This window comes from Ochlerotatus camptorhynchus, unplaced genomic scaffold, assembly GCF_037179485.1.
Source record: "Ochlerotatus camptorhynchus isolate MF236.1 unplaced genomic scaffold, CSIRO-AGI_Acam_v1.1 ptg000391l, whole genome shotgun sequence".
Classification (NCBI taxonomy): Eukaryota; Metazoa; Arthropoda; class Insecta; order Diptera; family Culicidae; genus Ochlerotatus; species Ochlerotatus camptorhynchus.
This window is the reverse complement of record NW_027040878.1, coordinates 2,529,290-2,544,415: the sequence shown is the minus strand read 5'-3', so window position 1 is coordinate 2,544,415 and position 15,126 is coordinate 2,529,290. Positions and strand designations below refer to the sequence as shown.

Below are 15,126 nucleotides of genomic sequence, written 5' to 3'. Positions count from 1 at the left end.
AATATTTTGTTAATCCATCGTGGCAAACTATGTGCTAAATTCATGACGGTTGACGGAACGTTGACGGTTATTTATTCGCAAGCAATTAGAGATTCAAATTCTCGATTAAATCCTCACCCTTGTGGAATTAAATTATACAATTCTAAAGACAATATGGAGTTTCTGATAAGATCACAAGAAAGCTGCACTTCCTCATTGTGTGCAGCATAGACTTGCACTATCAATAAATTACAAATATGATAAGAATACCCACTCTGTATTGGTATCTTAAATTTCGAAACAAGTGACATCACATTCATAATTGTTGGACACATTATAAAACAACTTATATTCAAGCTTATACTACAATTGTAGAATGACACAAATACATTTAAAACATACTTCAAGCACCCCAGCCAACACTAAACGCGTGTAGACCACAACCCCTTGCATCCGGGGCAAGCCGTTAATCGCTTGAGATATTTCTTCATGCAGTCCTTGTGGAACGAATCCGGACACTTATCACATTTGACGCCCTGCAAAAGATAACGAATCGTTTATTTCACCTCCTTGCAAGCAAAGCCCTTAAAATCCATACATAGAACACTGATTCCTTGCACAGTTTACACCGTTGCATCTCATCGGGATAGTTTGCTAGCAAGTACCGATCGAACTCGCCAATCGTTTTCGGCCCAAAGTACCACATCTCAGCCAGTTGAACAAAGTATCCAAGTTTTTCCCATTCCTCCAGCAGCTCTTCGGCTCGCACCTTGCTGAGTGGCTTGCTCTTAATCTCCGACGTTAGATTAAGGCAAACGATCGGTTTCAGTTTGTTTTCCTCGTTGCATGCCAGCTCTCGTAGGATTAGGCGGAACAGTGCCAGCTCCGATTCGGTGTAGGTGTTTTGCAACCGATCGAGCTGCGATTCAGTTTGATTGCAAAACACGTAGAAATCCGTATCTGCCGGATCGAAATGAACGAAGCAGATTTTCTGATCGTACCGGTACAATTTGCCGTTGATCGTGGCAACCACTTCCGGGATCTGATCTTCCGTGGGGATCTCTTCGCTGCCGTGGTCTGGAATAAGGAGTTTGTCGATTGGAATTTAAAGTGATGTTTTTTTTCCTAAGATATATTGAAGGACTTACATTTTGCGCATATGGCTAGGAAAGCTTTGTAGGCCTGCTTAGCACTCATCGTACCATGCTGGGATATGGCTTGCAGGAACGCTCGATGTACGTCCGTGTAAGGCATTGCAGAAGGCATATCTGAGTGCTGAATTTATTTTGCAACTAAACTTGTAAAACTGATGGCAAATTTAAAAATCCCGCTTCTAGACGCTTCACAACAAATAGCTTAACAGACAATCGATACAATGGTCTAAAGTTTATTGGGAAGGTTATTGAATCAATTCGAATAAAAACTTTATCCTATTGGACTACAATTGGAACAAGATGATGTTCTAATTCTTGTTCGGAACATTGGAAAACAGATTTTTGTTGATGCACAGTTAAGTCCATTATTGAACATATTTTTACAAGCAACAGTAAGGGAAATTATACTTATTATTCCACGAAAATTAAAAATTTTATCAGAAAAAAGTTAGATTTTTATAAGAAATTTATTTTGTTTTGGAGGACATTTTACATTTCATCTCTGATAATGTCGTTCAGGGTTGAAGCCAGCTGAACGATATGTTTTTAAGGTGTTTGTAAGCAATTAAATTCTGTTTTGAAATATAATCTCGATCAACATGCCACAAAATTTGCATTTTCATAACAAATAATCTTTTCTTTCACCCCCCCTATGAATGTACACCCTTGTTTAGTACACCCCTTGACAGTAGCGATGCCCGTCCAAAGTTCATGTAATGATAACAGACGGTGTTAGTTAATAGTTGCCGATTTTTCCAGTTTTGTGTAACGATCTGTGATGTGTTTGTAATTTGTGTGCATTTCCCAGAACGAGAGGAATGCCATCGAAAACGGGCCTGCTGACGGCGGTTCACCTGACGAACATCGCAAACACCTTAGCCGCCACACGCAAATATGGCTTAGCAACTCTCTACGTTCAGTTGCATCCACGGTTCAGAGATGCGACCAGATCGACAGCTTTCAGCAAATTTATCGCCAGTGTGTACCAAAGCTCACCGAAAGTGCTCGGTCCTGGGGTGGATTTGCGCATCCTCATTAGTTCTCTTAAACGGAAAGAATGTGTTCCTTTGAAGCGCCCCATCGACTATCTCTTTTACGATTATTCCATCGGTTCGCATCAGGATGCGAATTTTGATGCGCCGAGGCACTATCCTGGCTCCAGTGTGATAGAACTAGGCACACAGCCGTTTTCGATTGATGTCACCGCGTTCACAGAATCGCAGGACACTTTTAAAAATGTCGTACTGGGTGGCACATTCGATCGAATTCATGCCGGCCACAAAGTGTTACTGTCCCAAGCCGCACTATTAGCTGAGGAACGATTGCTCGTCGGTGTAACCGACGAAAACATGATCAAAAGCAAGAAACTGTGGGAGCTGATTCTTCCGACGGAGCGAAGGATTGCAGATGTTCGAGCGTTCTTGGAAGACATCGATTCCACCTTGCAGTACGAGGTCGTTCCCATAAGTGATCCATTCGGACCAACTGCTACGGACCCGAACATGGATGTAAGTTTAGCTTATGAGAAACACCCAAATTGTTTCATAATTGTATAATCATATCTTGCAGATGATCGTCGTCAGTACGGAAACGGCACGTGGTGGGGCCAAGGTAAACGAACTTCGCGCCAAAAATGGACTCAACCAGCTGCAAGTCTACACGATCAACTTGCTGGACGACGAACTAACCGTTGAAGACAAAGAAGACAAAATCAGCTCCAGCAATCAACGGATGGATATGTTGGGAGCTCGTTTGAAGCCACGAGAAGCAAAGCCGCATCTGAGTTCGACCCCGTACATCATTGGACTGGTTGGAGGTGTAGCTGCGGGCAAAAGCAAAATGGCGGAACGTTTTGCCAAGCTCGGTGCAGGAGTGATCGATTGCGACAAGATTGCCCACGAATTGTACGAACCGGGCCAGGATTGTTACCAGGCGGTTGTGAATAATTTTGGACTTGGAATTCTGAATGAGGACAAAACGATCAACAGGAAAATTCTGGGTGGTATCGTGTTCACCGATCCGGACAAGTTAAACCTGCTGAACACGATCCTATGGGATGCGATTTTAGATAGGGCCAAGGAAAGGATCAAGAATTTGTACGAGAAGGAACACAAGCAGATTATCATCATGGAAGCAGCTGTGCTGTTGAGAGCTGGGTGGCAAAGTGCATGCCATGAGGTTTGGTCCTGCATTATTCCGAGGGAGGAAGCCCTGAAACGGTTGGTCGATAGGAATGGGTTAACGGAAGAAGAAGCTGATAAGAGAATAAAAGCACAACTTAGCAATGCGGAGCTGGTGCAGCACTCGGATGTTGTGTTCTGTACGGCATGGAGCTACGAGTACTCGCAACAGCAGGCTGAAAAGGTTTGGGCGAATTTGATGAAGGAACTGAAGCTGAAGCTGTAGGTTCTGGTGGTTGGGCGGTTAAAATAAATGTTGACGGTATGTTTGGGTAATTCTTATTTAATTTTCTCTATCACCTCTATCCGAGAGACAAATCAGTAAAATTTAAATTTAAATTGAAAAGGTAGAAGAGTCTGTGCCCAAGGGCACGAACGGAAACTTGACGTAGGACCAACAATCAATACGAAAGTAACGATTTTAAATTGGCTCACTACTTGACTAGCCTATTGGTCCCAAGCAAACGATTAACGCACCCCATTCTAGTCGAAATTCTAGTACTACGCAATGTTTGTTTTGATTCGCTATGAAAGTTTGACAGATAAAATGAGGGGTTAGTTGATTTTCCTATGTTTCGAGGGGTTAATCGATTAGCTTGGGACCGAAGAGAGTACCAGAGCTGAGCTAAAAAGTTGAGTACGTTATTTCGGGACCTCTATGGTAGGACCATAGAGATAACTCTAAGACAAGTAGGTCCCGAAGAAACGTGCTCAACTTTTTGGCTCACCTCTGGTACTATCTTCGGTCCCAAGCTTGTCGAATCACCCCTCGAAACATAGGAAAAACCAATAACCCCTCATTTTATCTGTCAAACTTTCATAGCGAATCAAAACAAACATTGCGTAGTACTAGAATTTCGACTAGAATAGGGTACGTTAATCGTTTGCTTGAGACCAATAGGCTACTAAAGTGGTGAGCCAATTTAAAATCGTTAGTTTCGTATTGATTGTTGGTAGGACCGTGATTGGTCAGTTTTTTTGTTTTTGGGATTGATTCTATTAATTGTTCAAAAATCTGTCGTTTTAACTCTATATTTTTTTAATGGTGGCCCTAAAATGGATCATTGGTTGTTTTAAGGTCCCCTCAAACTGGCGCGTTTTTAACGCGGCGGCAGCGAATAATTCGCGGCGGAAAATTCGCCACATTTTAAATGCATGGCGGCTTACGGAAGCGCTCAAACCAACGCGGCAAGTTAACGCTGTTCGCGCGTTTTGGCAGCGTTTCTTTTGCGTTCGTTTTCGATTCGCTGTCTGCAGCGTTTTTGCCACCGAAAAAGCGCGGTTTTTTTTGTACCGAGAGTGATTTTCAGGTGATAAAAAATGGCAAAAACGGAAACCTTAGTAGAATTGGTTCGAAACTATTTTTTTCAAAGATATCTGAACTTGTAAATTTAATTGACTGCACCCTGAAATTTGATCAAGCTCTCAGACTATCATTGGAATTTCTACAATAATCCCATCTACAAAACTCCCTGAATTTCTCCTAAATTCTCCAAATTCTAGCAGAGCTTCTATGTAGTTCCAAGAACTTCTACAAAATTCCTTGTTCTACTTGGAATTCGCTCAACTTGCCCTTCATATAAGCTTCCGGAGGAGAAATCTAATGTATTTGTGAGGATAGTTGACCACCCACAATTTGTACAATTGCATATGCTATGCTAAATCTAAGGAATGTGTCAGTAGAACTACATTTATTTATAAGGAGAATTTAGAAACTGTATGTTGAATTCCAAGGGAAGGAGAAAATCCAAAGCGATTTTAGAAATAAACTCAGTTTTGAGCGAGGGGGGCGACACATCTAAATCTCAAGTTTAGATGCTCAACAAATCTCACACTAGCGAATCAATCTTCGAAAAATCTTCTTTCATTTGTCGCATCTACTTGCATCGCGCATCATTTTTTTGCAGGAAATCTTCAGAATCGTCATCAATCTTCTTTTTATCTACTCAGCGTGCGCGCAGCTAACCACAGCAAAACACAATCTTTTCTGCATCGTAGATAGAGTCGTCCCCCTTGGTTTTGAGAATAATTCGATTGAATCTTTTAGGAGTATGACAAATTAATTCAAAGGTGAGTTCCGGAGAAGCATTTAGCCGAAAAAAAAAAATTCCTGAGATAATTCATCTGAAATATCGGGAGAATACTAATAGCGAACTCAATAGACTGTCCGAGAGTTCAAAATTCTTCGAAAAAATCTAAAAAGATACCAGCATGCTCAGAAATTATCTTAAACACCCAAGACTCCAGTATGATCATTTTTCAGGAAATATTTAACAGCTCATCACGCCACAGTTATGAAGTTCTTCACATTTCCCTGAAGTTCAACGAAATTCCGTGATATTCTATGAACTTCCTTGAACTTTCACAAATTCTTCGGAAGATATGTTTTTCAATCTTCTGAAAAACTGAAGTTCTGTTATCTTTACTTATGTTTTGCAAATTTCTCTGATGATCTAACAACATTTCTTAAGTTCTGTGAACCTCTTTGAAATTCTACAAAGTTTTTGATGATCTATGAATTTTCCTGAAGTTTTTCAAATTTATCTGAAGTTATGCGATTTTCCCTGGTGATCTGTTTAAGAAATTTTCCGAATATCTGCAATTTTGTCTGATGATATGCATTCCAGGGGATGTTAAGTTTTGTATTTTTTTCTAAAGATTGACAAACTTTCTTTAAAATTTCATGAACTTCCGTGATCACCAGTGGTGAGAAATCTGTAATATCTAACAAAACTGTAAACAAATATCACTAAAATGAAGCAAATTGCCAAAATTTGTCAACGCATTTTTCACTGCTTGTAATGAAACTAAAAAAAGCGCCTCTTCTTAATTCGACGACGAATCCATTGCTCACGATCGCTACGACGCTACGAAAAAACTACCGCTCCGGTGTGGGTACCCACGCGAATTTCGCTACCGCGGTAAACGCGATTTATTCGCTACCGCTGCCGCGGCCTAAAAAACGCGCCAGTTTGGGGGGACCTTTATCCTTAAAGGAAAAGGGAGGAGACAACTAGCTTCAGTGTGCCTGTGATGTGTTCTTCTCTCGCGGAAACGACCGTGCAAAAACTATTTCATTAAGGGCGACGCAGTTGACTGTCAAAATACAAGAAAATAGATTCCCTGTTGTAAAAATTTTCGCCTTTCTTTACGTTCGCCCAACCAATCAGGCGTTGGTTCGCGTTTGACAGAAAAGTGGTTCATAAAAGTCCCCCTATTGTCTCCTTTTCCTCTTAGGTTTTATCTGGTACTACTCAAATGTAAAAAGCCTGAATTTATAAAGAGACTACATCTTATCCATTTGACAGGTCTTCTGCTCGATTGGAATGACTTTTCCTATGACTTTGACAGATAAGCTATTGTTCCAATTTTGACATGTCGTCTCTTTATAAATTCAGGCTCTTTACTCAAATCAAGAGGTAAGATCTCGGGTAAGACAGCTTTTGATTATGAGTAAAATCGGAGTAAATGTTGAGTAACTCTGAGTCGCTCTGAGTAACACGCGTTGATCAACATCAAATACACATAGCAACTTGATTTTTGTGTTGATGTCTGTCATACTCGCTAATTTCATAAGCAACTGAAAACTGGTTCTGATGTTCTTGCAGATTAGCTACTTGTGATGCTGGACTTGCTGGATTGTATAATTCTGTCTGAGATATCGGTGTTACAGAATGCACGGATTGTAACAATGATTCCCAGTGTTCACTCGGCTGTCGACAAAAGCAGGCCACTCTCGATGTGTGCCACGCGATCGTCTGTTTTCTCGGTAGCAACCATTGTGTGGTCCTCCTCATTGTTCTTTCGGTCGATGCGTCGTCGACTTTGGAAAGCAACCGTTTCGTGATGAGTGTGTGAGTGCTGACCACGTTTTGCGTCCATTGCTGCAATGGACGCGCTCTGACCCTCGTTGGCGTACAACAATTTGCCATACAATGAAACCACTGGAAGCGGCTCCAGTTCTGATGGAGGAGGCTTTTTGGATAGCGGAAGATAAAGTGTTTATTGTGTTGTACCTTTTGACTATAGTTTTAAGATGTATTGTATAGTGACCAAGAATCCTCGGCTCTGTAAAGTTAATTCGGTTGAGCCTTATCAAATAAATTAATAAACAAAAAAAAAACAATGATTCAGGACGACCACCAGGCCTTACTTAACGGATACCATCACCGACCGGGTGAATCTAAGATTGTGGTTTGTGGCACCGTTTTCTTCAGCTTCTCCCAGTATTTAGCACTTTGCTGAATTTCCATGAGTAGCATGAGCATGGCGTCCACCAAGAAAAATCTTCAGCTTACGAAAATGACATTACCCGGAACTATTGTTCAAGCTAACAGGGAAAGTTTTGTACTGAGCTCTCCTGGAATTCTCCAGAATTACTTTTGGAATTCACTGCGTTTAACCTCAAGAGCTGATACCCAACAAACATTGATAGCTCACTTAGAGGCTATTCAAGCAAAAATATGCTTATTCAACTAAAAAATAGCTTATTCAGCTTTTAGTCAACTCAAATTGTTAGTTGGGTCTCGAGTTGGGTAATGTCCATATGCCAGCATCGTCGGCTCATAAGCTTCTACTCATCCAATCAATTGTCATTTAACTTTCTTCCTTTGACAACAGAAGGAGCATCCAAAAGCACGATGAACATCGCTACGAAGGTTATATGCAAGAGGAACAGAAACGTCATGATTTTCCCCACCTGCCACCAATCGAATATCTCTGGGTACAAGCCGAGGGGGGCGACACATCTAAATCTCAAGTTAAGATGCTCAACAAATCTCACACTAGCGAATCAATCTTCGAAAAATCTTCTTTCATTTGTTGCATCTACTTGCATCGAGCATCATCTTTTTGCAGGAAATCTTCAGAATCGTCATCAATCTTCTTTCTATCTACTCAGCGTGCGCGCAGCTACACTGAAACAAATCGACATGTACCTTTTATTGGATCCATCTTATAACATAGCATTGTCAGCATATTTATTCATTCTATGTGATGATTTATAGATTCCATTGGATTATCACTTAAAAACTATGACTGCAATATGGAATGATTTGTATCGTAATTTCACATACTTAGTACTTGATAATACTTTGCTTCGAGCGTGGTTAGCGATAGATAAGATGTATATGAATATTGTCTGATATATTTCATGGTGAAAAACTGGTGATATGTAATGGGTGGGAACAGACATCTAGAAACTAATGGAAAATCATATAAGATTGCACTATGAGAAATTTCAGTAAAATATACCTGTTTTCATGATGAATATTGCTCACTAAAAGATATATCTTATAAGATAATTATGTTTATTTTATTGGAGTTGCTTTTAACGATTTTTGACGTTTGTTGATATGTCGCGTGTAAACAGACAGGTAGAAACTATTGGACTGTCATTTAACTTTGCAGTATAGGAAAACATGTATATCTCATTGTAATAGCTTCCTTTGATTTTTGACGTTTAAAGATCTATACCAATCATTATATAGTCATATAGATTTGCCTTTTAAGAAACCCAACAGCAAACATTTGTTTTGGCATGGTTTTCTGGGATGAATATCTCTCCCAATAAAATACATCTTACATGATTGTTCTTCATAAATTATTGCAACAATTTTCAACGATGTTATCGTACACTCATTAAAATGATTAGTCGAATTAAATATAGCTAACAACAATGATACTGTATTGAATAATCCTTGTTTGTTATTGTTCCATATGATAAGGGGTTCCGGAAAAGAATGTATTGAGATTGAAACAAATGATTCTACTGCAATATTTACTTTGCTAAGATTCTAATTGTAAGCCTTCCACACACACTTAGAAATTATCGCCGACTTCGATAATTTTTACCGAAATCTGAGCAGCTGAACTGTTCGGTAAAAGCTACTTTGAAACGAAATCCCTACTAAAATGACAAGATTTGATCATTTAAACAAGGTTAAACATGTTTTGAAACTATTTTCAAATTCAATTGCCATTAAAATGAAGGTCAAAGTTTTACCGAATGTTCAGTTGTTCTGATTTCGGTAAAATTTACCGAACACGGAAACAAAATCTTAGTGTGCACGGCTAACTCAGATTCCAGCACTAGTACTCGAACTTCATGAACCAGTTCCATGAACTCATATAATGTAGTCGTTGTTTTATTGCACACAGGAGCATTAAGAAAGATTTGAATACACGACACCACCGAAACGGAGCATAAATTGGTCAATGCTATTTTTCTTCACTCTAGCAAAACGAGCATAACGTTGCACTACATTCCATGTCGGGAGAGCTGTTCTTACTTCATGCTAATTGAACGAGCTCAGTATTGAAGTCCAGCATTGGGCCAGTGGAATCGAGCGCAGACACCGAAAGCAATCACACCTCAATAGTTCTGGATCGAATCCCAAATCAGCTACAATAAAAAAAAAGACACAACTGTTAAAGCTCCCACTGCCTGATGTTTATTTTTCGATTTATTTTTAGAAATCGATTAAATATATGTGTCAAAAGAAGCAGTAAGTTTCATGTGATTTTCACATAAACTTTACTTCGATTGATTTATGACACATATATTATATTGTGGTGAAAAGTAAAGCTTATGCTTATGGGTTTCAAATCCATTTCAGTTAATTATTATAATTTGACCGATTTTCATTTATCATATGAAGATCATATAAATGTTACCAAATTATGAGCATTGTAAATGTATCGGATATTCATATAGAATTTACCTGACACATTTTCAATCATATCATTTTCAATGGATTATCTTATAGCGCAAATTTATTAGACTTCCACATAACAAGAATATGTCAAATTGGTTCAGTGTAGCCACAGCATAGCACAATATTTTCTGCATCGTAGATAGAGTCGTCCCCCTCGGTACAAGCTGAGGAAGGCCTCGGTGTAACAAATCTATGAGCTATCTTTATCAACAAAAGGGAAGTCTGATTAAGACTACTTCAGGCGTTGAGAATCACTCGGAAAAAATACGACCATGTGCTACAACAACAGCAGTCACCGAGTAGAATCAAAACCTCTCTGAGCGATGACTTCAAGTTCCCGGTGTTCAAAGACTATTATCGATGAGATGTTTGTCACTTTCGAACAACTGCCAACACAATCCGTCCGAATAGATTTCCTAGTTGGAGGAGCGCTGCAAGCCACACCTTCTATGGCATTTATGAAGAATGTCCGATGCGAAATTTTCGATCGCGAAACTCAATGAGTCGAATTCGGCGGCTTGGAAGGTGCGAGTCCAAAATTTACTGTTCGAAATAGATGATTTGTTTGTTCGTCTCGATGCCGATGGAAACGACTCTCGATGCAGATACGAAGATTTGTTTGCTGTTGAGGAATCTTCCACCCTCTTTCGACGGTTTAGCGACAGCTCTTGATTCACGGTCTGAAGATGACATTAAACTCGAAGTTGTAAAGTCAAAGTTGACGGACGAATTCCAGCGCCGGCTGGAACGTGACGGTAGTGCGGTTAAGCGATAAAAAATGATGAAATCTGCCGTTTCGAAGACGGGTATTGGTGAAACGCGAGTTTGTCACTATATTGTGAAAAGCCCGGAGAAATTGCCAAAAGAAAGACGTCGATGAACTGAACTGAACTGCACAAGGCCGAAGAAAAGTGATGGAGTAAAAGCGAAGGCCGTTCACAGTGACTCCAGGGGAATTAATTTCACATAAGTAAAGCGCCCATTACATATGTCAATATATTGACAAACATCGTATTGTCAATTTTCCTTACAATATAATCAATATATAAATATTGACAACATTAATGACAATACACTAAAGCGTTTGTTACACAGGGTATTATATTGACAATAAATTGACATACTGACAATATTATTGAAAGATAATATTGATGACGATGGTTTGATGACGAGTATTGTTGAAAACTGATTTTCATTTCACTTTCTCAATATTCTTCCCCTACCCAAGAGGAGGGAGAACGTACGTCATTTAGACCGACTGACTCACAATGCACCTTCACGCATGCAGTGTTGGCATTTTGTTTAAATCTTCGTGTGTGATATAAAATGGATATCAAACTAAATAAAAAAGTATCCTTTTACAGTCGCCAATCACTACCCAGGCTTCGTCTACATCGATGTTCATTTTCTACAAAATCACAAGCATAATCATGAAATTTTGTGTTTTTTTTTACTTTAAAATAAAATAAATACTATCTGCGTTTTACATGCCTACACGTAACGCAAATTCAATAATATATGCAAGTTTTTCCTTTAGGAATGTTTACCAAAACATCAGCATAATAGTTTATTTATGGGAAACTGCATACCATGAACGTGGGTTATTCAACACGAGTGGTAATTCCACGCAGTCGACAATCGATTTGATTCAATTCCATTAATTTGTTATCATGTTGTCCTGTGTATTTTCTGTGTCCTGTAAAAAAGTTACAACATTTGATATTGGCGTTGATGGAACCGTCGAGAAATCATCTCTTCGAACAAACATTGACAGTTTCTTATTGGAACTTTCAGTGGAGTGAAAGGATTGTACCAACTAAAAATACTCAGAGGGTGTGATAAGGGGAGAAAACAAAATACAATACGGCAGCAAGGATTTGTTCCTAAATTATCTTGCAACCCTTGCTAGAAGCTAGCATTTCAAATGACTTTTATTTTTGATTCGATTTACATGCAAAATAATAATTGATTGCATCGCAATATTTTGCACATTTCTTGGTGCCATTCATTAACCACCGAAGATCATTTTGTATTGTTTTTGGTTCCAAAACCTAGTTGAATTTGAGAAGCACACAAAACATAAAGGGGATTGAATTTCTGTCGATTGCAATACTTTCAAATTTATTCTAGAAAGAATAAGAAATCCTCGGAAAAATTTTAATAGGAATGTTTGATTGGCTTAGATTTTGACAGTTCATTTGGCTCAAAACATTCTCTCCGCCCATCTCTTCCTCTGAGTATTTCTAGTACCAACCAATTCAACAATTTTGAAATTTATTACGAAATTCTACGGACCTATTTAAAAACCGTTCAATGATAATGTGTCGATTTGATTGATTTCTTACGAGTGATGGTAATTTGAAATTTTAGCGACTTTTTCAGTAGTTCAAAAAACGGGTAAAATTTTACCGACCCAGGTTATCCGAATTCAGTGTGTAGTTAGTATTTTCCACACTCAAAAAATAAATCACATTTCCAATGGAAAATATCCATTATAATTTCACTTAACTTTCATGTGATCTCATAATTGGAAATCGCATCACAAAATCACATGAACCTTATGTGTCCAATGAAGTTTATGTGATTTGTCATATACAATTCATGTGATCGTATGAACGTTATTTGAATTTCAGATAAAAATCATTAATTTTGTTATTGGAAAAATATCATGTGCGTTCCCAATGGAAACTATATGAAAACTTTTTTCAGTGCATAGGTCCAGTAACGACGTTTCTCTTTTGACCCGCTGATCCATGTTTCTTGTGTGGGGAAATTAAGACAAGTAATATTGACTTTAATACATTGAGGTTAAAAGGCTTCAAACGTATTGCCATTGATGTTGTCAATATTCGTATATTGATGATATTGATAGAATTGACTGTTTTTTTTTGTCAATATATTCTGAGTATTGTCAAAGTGAAATGAAAATCAGCTTTTCGTCAATACTTGTCATCAATCATCATCATCAATATCACCTTTTCAATAATATTGTCAGTATGTCAATTTACTGTCAATATATTGACATGTGTAATGGGCGCTTAATGTGAAGTACGTTCCGGGACTATCGACGAGCCTAATTTCCGTTGAGCAACTGCGTCAATAGAAGCTTGATGTGTGCTTCAATAGTGAAGGTTGCCGAATCATTGATTCGAAGGGGAACGTCGTAGCGACAGGTTCACACTACGGTGGCCGGTATCATCTGTGTCCAGCTGATTTTTCACTGCAAGCTGCAAAGGGGCAGCACTAAGGCTCTGAACCATTTGGTGGATTATTTTAACTTTTGGTTAAAATTTGACAGATGAAAAGTTATCGATTAACCCTGCTATCCGAGCATGGTTATTTCTGACAGACAAGAAGTTAAATTTTGACAACCGTGGCTCGAAAACCGGTCGATCGACAGCACGGGGATTTTCGAACATAGAAAATAACTTTCGAAATGTCACTTTTAACCACGAGTTAAATTTAACTCGGCAAATGGTTCACAGCCTAAGGCTCTGAACCATTTGGTGGATTATTTTAACTTTTGGTTAAAATTTGACAGATGGAAAGTTATCGATTAACCCTGCTATCCGAGCGTGGTTACTTCTGACAGACAAGAAGTTAAATTTTGACAACTGTGGCTGAGTTCTTCTCGAAAACCGGTCGATCGACAGCACAGGGATTTTCGAACATAGAAAACAACTTTCGAAATGTCACTTTTTACCACGAGTTAAATTTAACTCGGCAATTGGTTCACAGCCTAAGAAAACTGTCAACACCAGTGGCACCGTCGCCTTGGACATCGCGACTGAGCGCCTGCGGAGCGCATCAATAAAGAAGAGCTACACGGATAGAAATCTCATTATACCTTTTGGCAAATTTCTATTGCTGATTATTCATAAAATGTATAAGTCAACTAATAAGCAGACGCCTTGCAAAAAGTTAATGAAGCTCATGTGTCAAATGAAATGTATAAGCGGTCACACATACTTTTTATGCATTCTTGTAGGACCTATGTGGTTTGTCTTATGGAATGTATAAGGCTGATGCTTTGGCAAAAATGTATAAGTGAAACACATGAATAAAATAATTGTTTTCGTTTCGTGCAGCCAGAGCCCCGTTTTCGGGTATCACGGAGAGGAAGTCGAGCAGGGGGCTCGATATTATTCATACTGATCTCTGTGGGTCCATGAAGACTGTTACGTCGAGCGGGAACAGGTACGTCATGCACGTCATTGATGACTTCAGCCGCATCACAGTGGCGTATCTCCTGAAGCACAAGTCAGACGCAGCCCAAAAAATCATCGACTTTATGCAGTGGACCGAGAATCTATTCCGTTGGAAGCCTTGCGCCAATCGTTTGGACGGTGGAGGGGAGTTTGACAACAACCAGTTGCAGAACTACTATCGTGACAAGGGCATCAAACCGCAGTTTACGATGGCGTACACTCCCCAATATAACGGTGTAGCAGAGCGGAAGAATAGGTCCATAACGGACTTGACAAATGCTACTGGGGTGAAGCTGTTTTGACCGCTACGTACATACAGAACCGTATTCCGTCCAGATCAGTTCCTAAGACTCCATTTGATATGCGGTGGGGGCGTAAGCCAGATCTCAGCCACATGACAGTATTGGGCTGTGAGGCGTACGTTCATGTCCCCGACGTGAAGCGGAGCAAGATGGAACCAAAGGAGTAGCGACTCACATTCGTGGGTACAGTCGAATTTCGCTCGTTGGGCTATCTTGAAGTGGGCTTCGTTTTAGGCTCTGAACCATTTGGTGGATTTTTTTTTTGCTGCTCCTCTTTTCCCTGGCTTAGACCGTGTGACGTGGATTATTTTAACTTTTGGTTAAAATTTGACAGATGGAAAGTTATCGATGAACCCTGCTATCCGAGCATGGTTATTTCTGACAGACAAGAAGTTAAATTTTGACAACGGTGGGTCGAAAACAGGTCGATCGACAACACGGGGATTTTCGAACATAGAAAATAACTTTCGAAATGTCACTTTTAACCACGAGTTAATTTTAATCCGGGACGGGACTTGACAATCCAGCTTCTCACTCTTCTTAATGTTTTTGATGAATGCCCGTCGAAAATTAGTGCATGGTGTTTG

At 39.3% G+C, this 15,126-nt stretch overlaps 2 protein-coding genes across 2 annotated transcripts; one reads left to right on the top strand and one right to left on the bottom strand.

Annotated features, from left to right (window-relative positions):
* Nucleotides 1-294: 294 nt before the first annotated feature.
* LOC135710520 (non-structural maintenance of chromosomes element 1 homolog) lies at nucleotides 295-1,315 on the bottom strand. The gene is made up of 3 exons (XM_065233120.1): nucleotides 1,128-1,315; nucleotides 578-1,056; nucleotides 295-515 (listed from the first exon to the last, which is right to left on the bottom strand). Exons 1-3 carry the CDS (start codon nucleotides 1,243-1,245, stop codon nucleotides 402-404), a joined length of 711 nt encoding a protein of 236 aa, XP_065089192.1. The 5' UTR covers nucleotides 1,246-1,315; the 3' UTR covers nucleotides 295-401.
* A 531-nt stretch (nucleotides 1,316-1,846) lies between these two features.
* On the top strand, nucleotides 1,847-3,573 carry Ppat-Dpck (Bifunctional Phosphopantetheine adenylyltransferase - Dephospho-CoA kinase). Its single transcript, XM_065233119.1, has 2 exons — nucleotides 1,847-2,641; nucleotides 2,703-3,573. The coding sequence occupies exons 1-2, from the start codon at nucleotides 1,952-1,954 to the stop codon at nucleotides 3,537-3,539; spliced, it is 1,527 nt and encodes a 508-aa protein (XP_065089191.1). The 5' UTR covers nucleotides 1,847-1,951; the 3' UTR covers nucleotides 3,540-3,573.
* Nucleotides 3,574-15,126: the final 11,553 nt, after the last annotated feature.

Coding starts and splice junctions, on each gene's coding strand:
- LOC135710520 (XM_065233120.1), bottom strand. CDS start 1,245: ATGCCTTCTGCAATGCCTTACACGGACGTACATCGAGCGTTCCTGCAA. Junction 1,057..1,127: donor CCTAGCCATATGCGCAAAAT/GTAAGTCCTTCA, acceptor TCCTTATTCCAG/ACCACGGCAGCGAAGAGATC. Junction 516..577: donor GCAAGGAATCAGTGTTCTAT/GTATGGATTTTA, acceptor TATCTTTTGCAG/GGCGTCAAATGTGATAAGTG.
- Ppat-Dpck (XM_065233119.1), top strand. CDS start 1,952: ATGCCATCGAAAACGGGCCTGCTGACGGCGGTTCACCTGACGAACATC. Junction 2,642..2,702: donor CTACGGACCCGAACATGGAT/GTAAGTTTAGCT, acceptor CATATCTTGCAG/ATGATCGTCGTCAGTACGGA.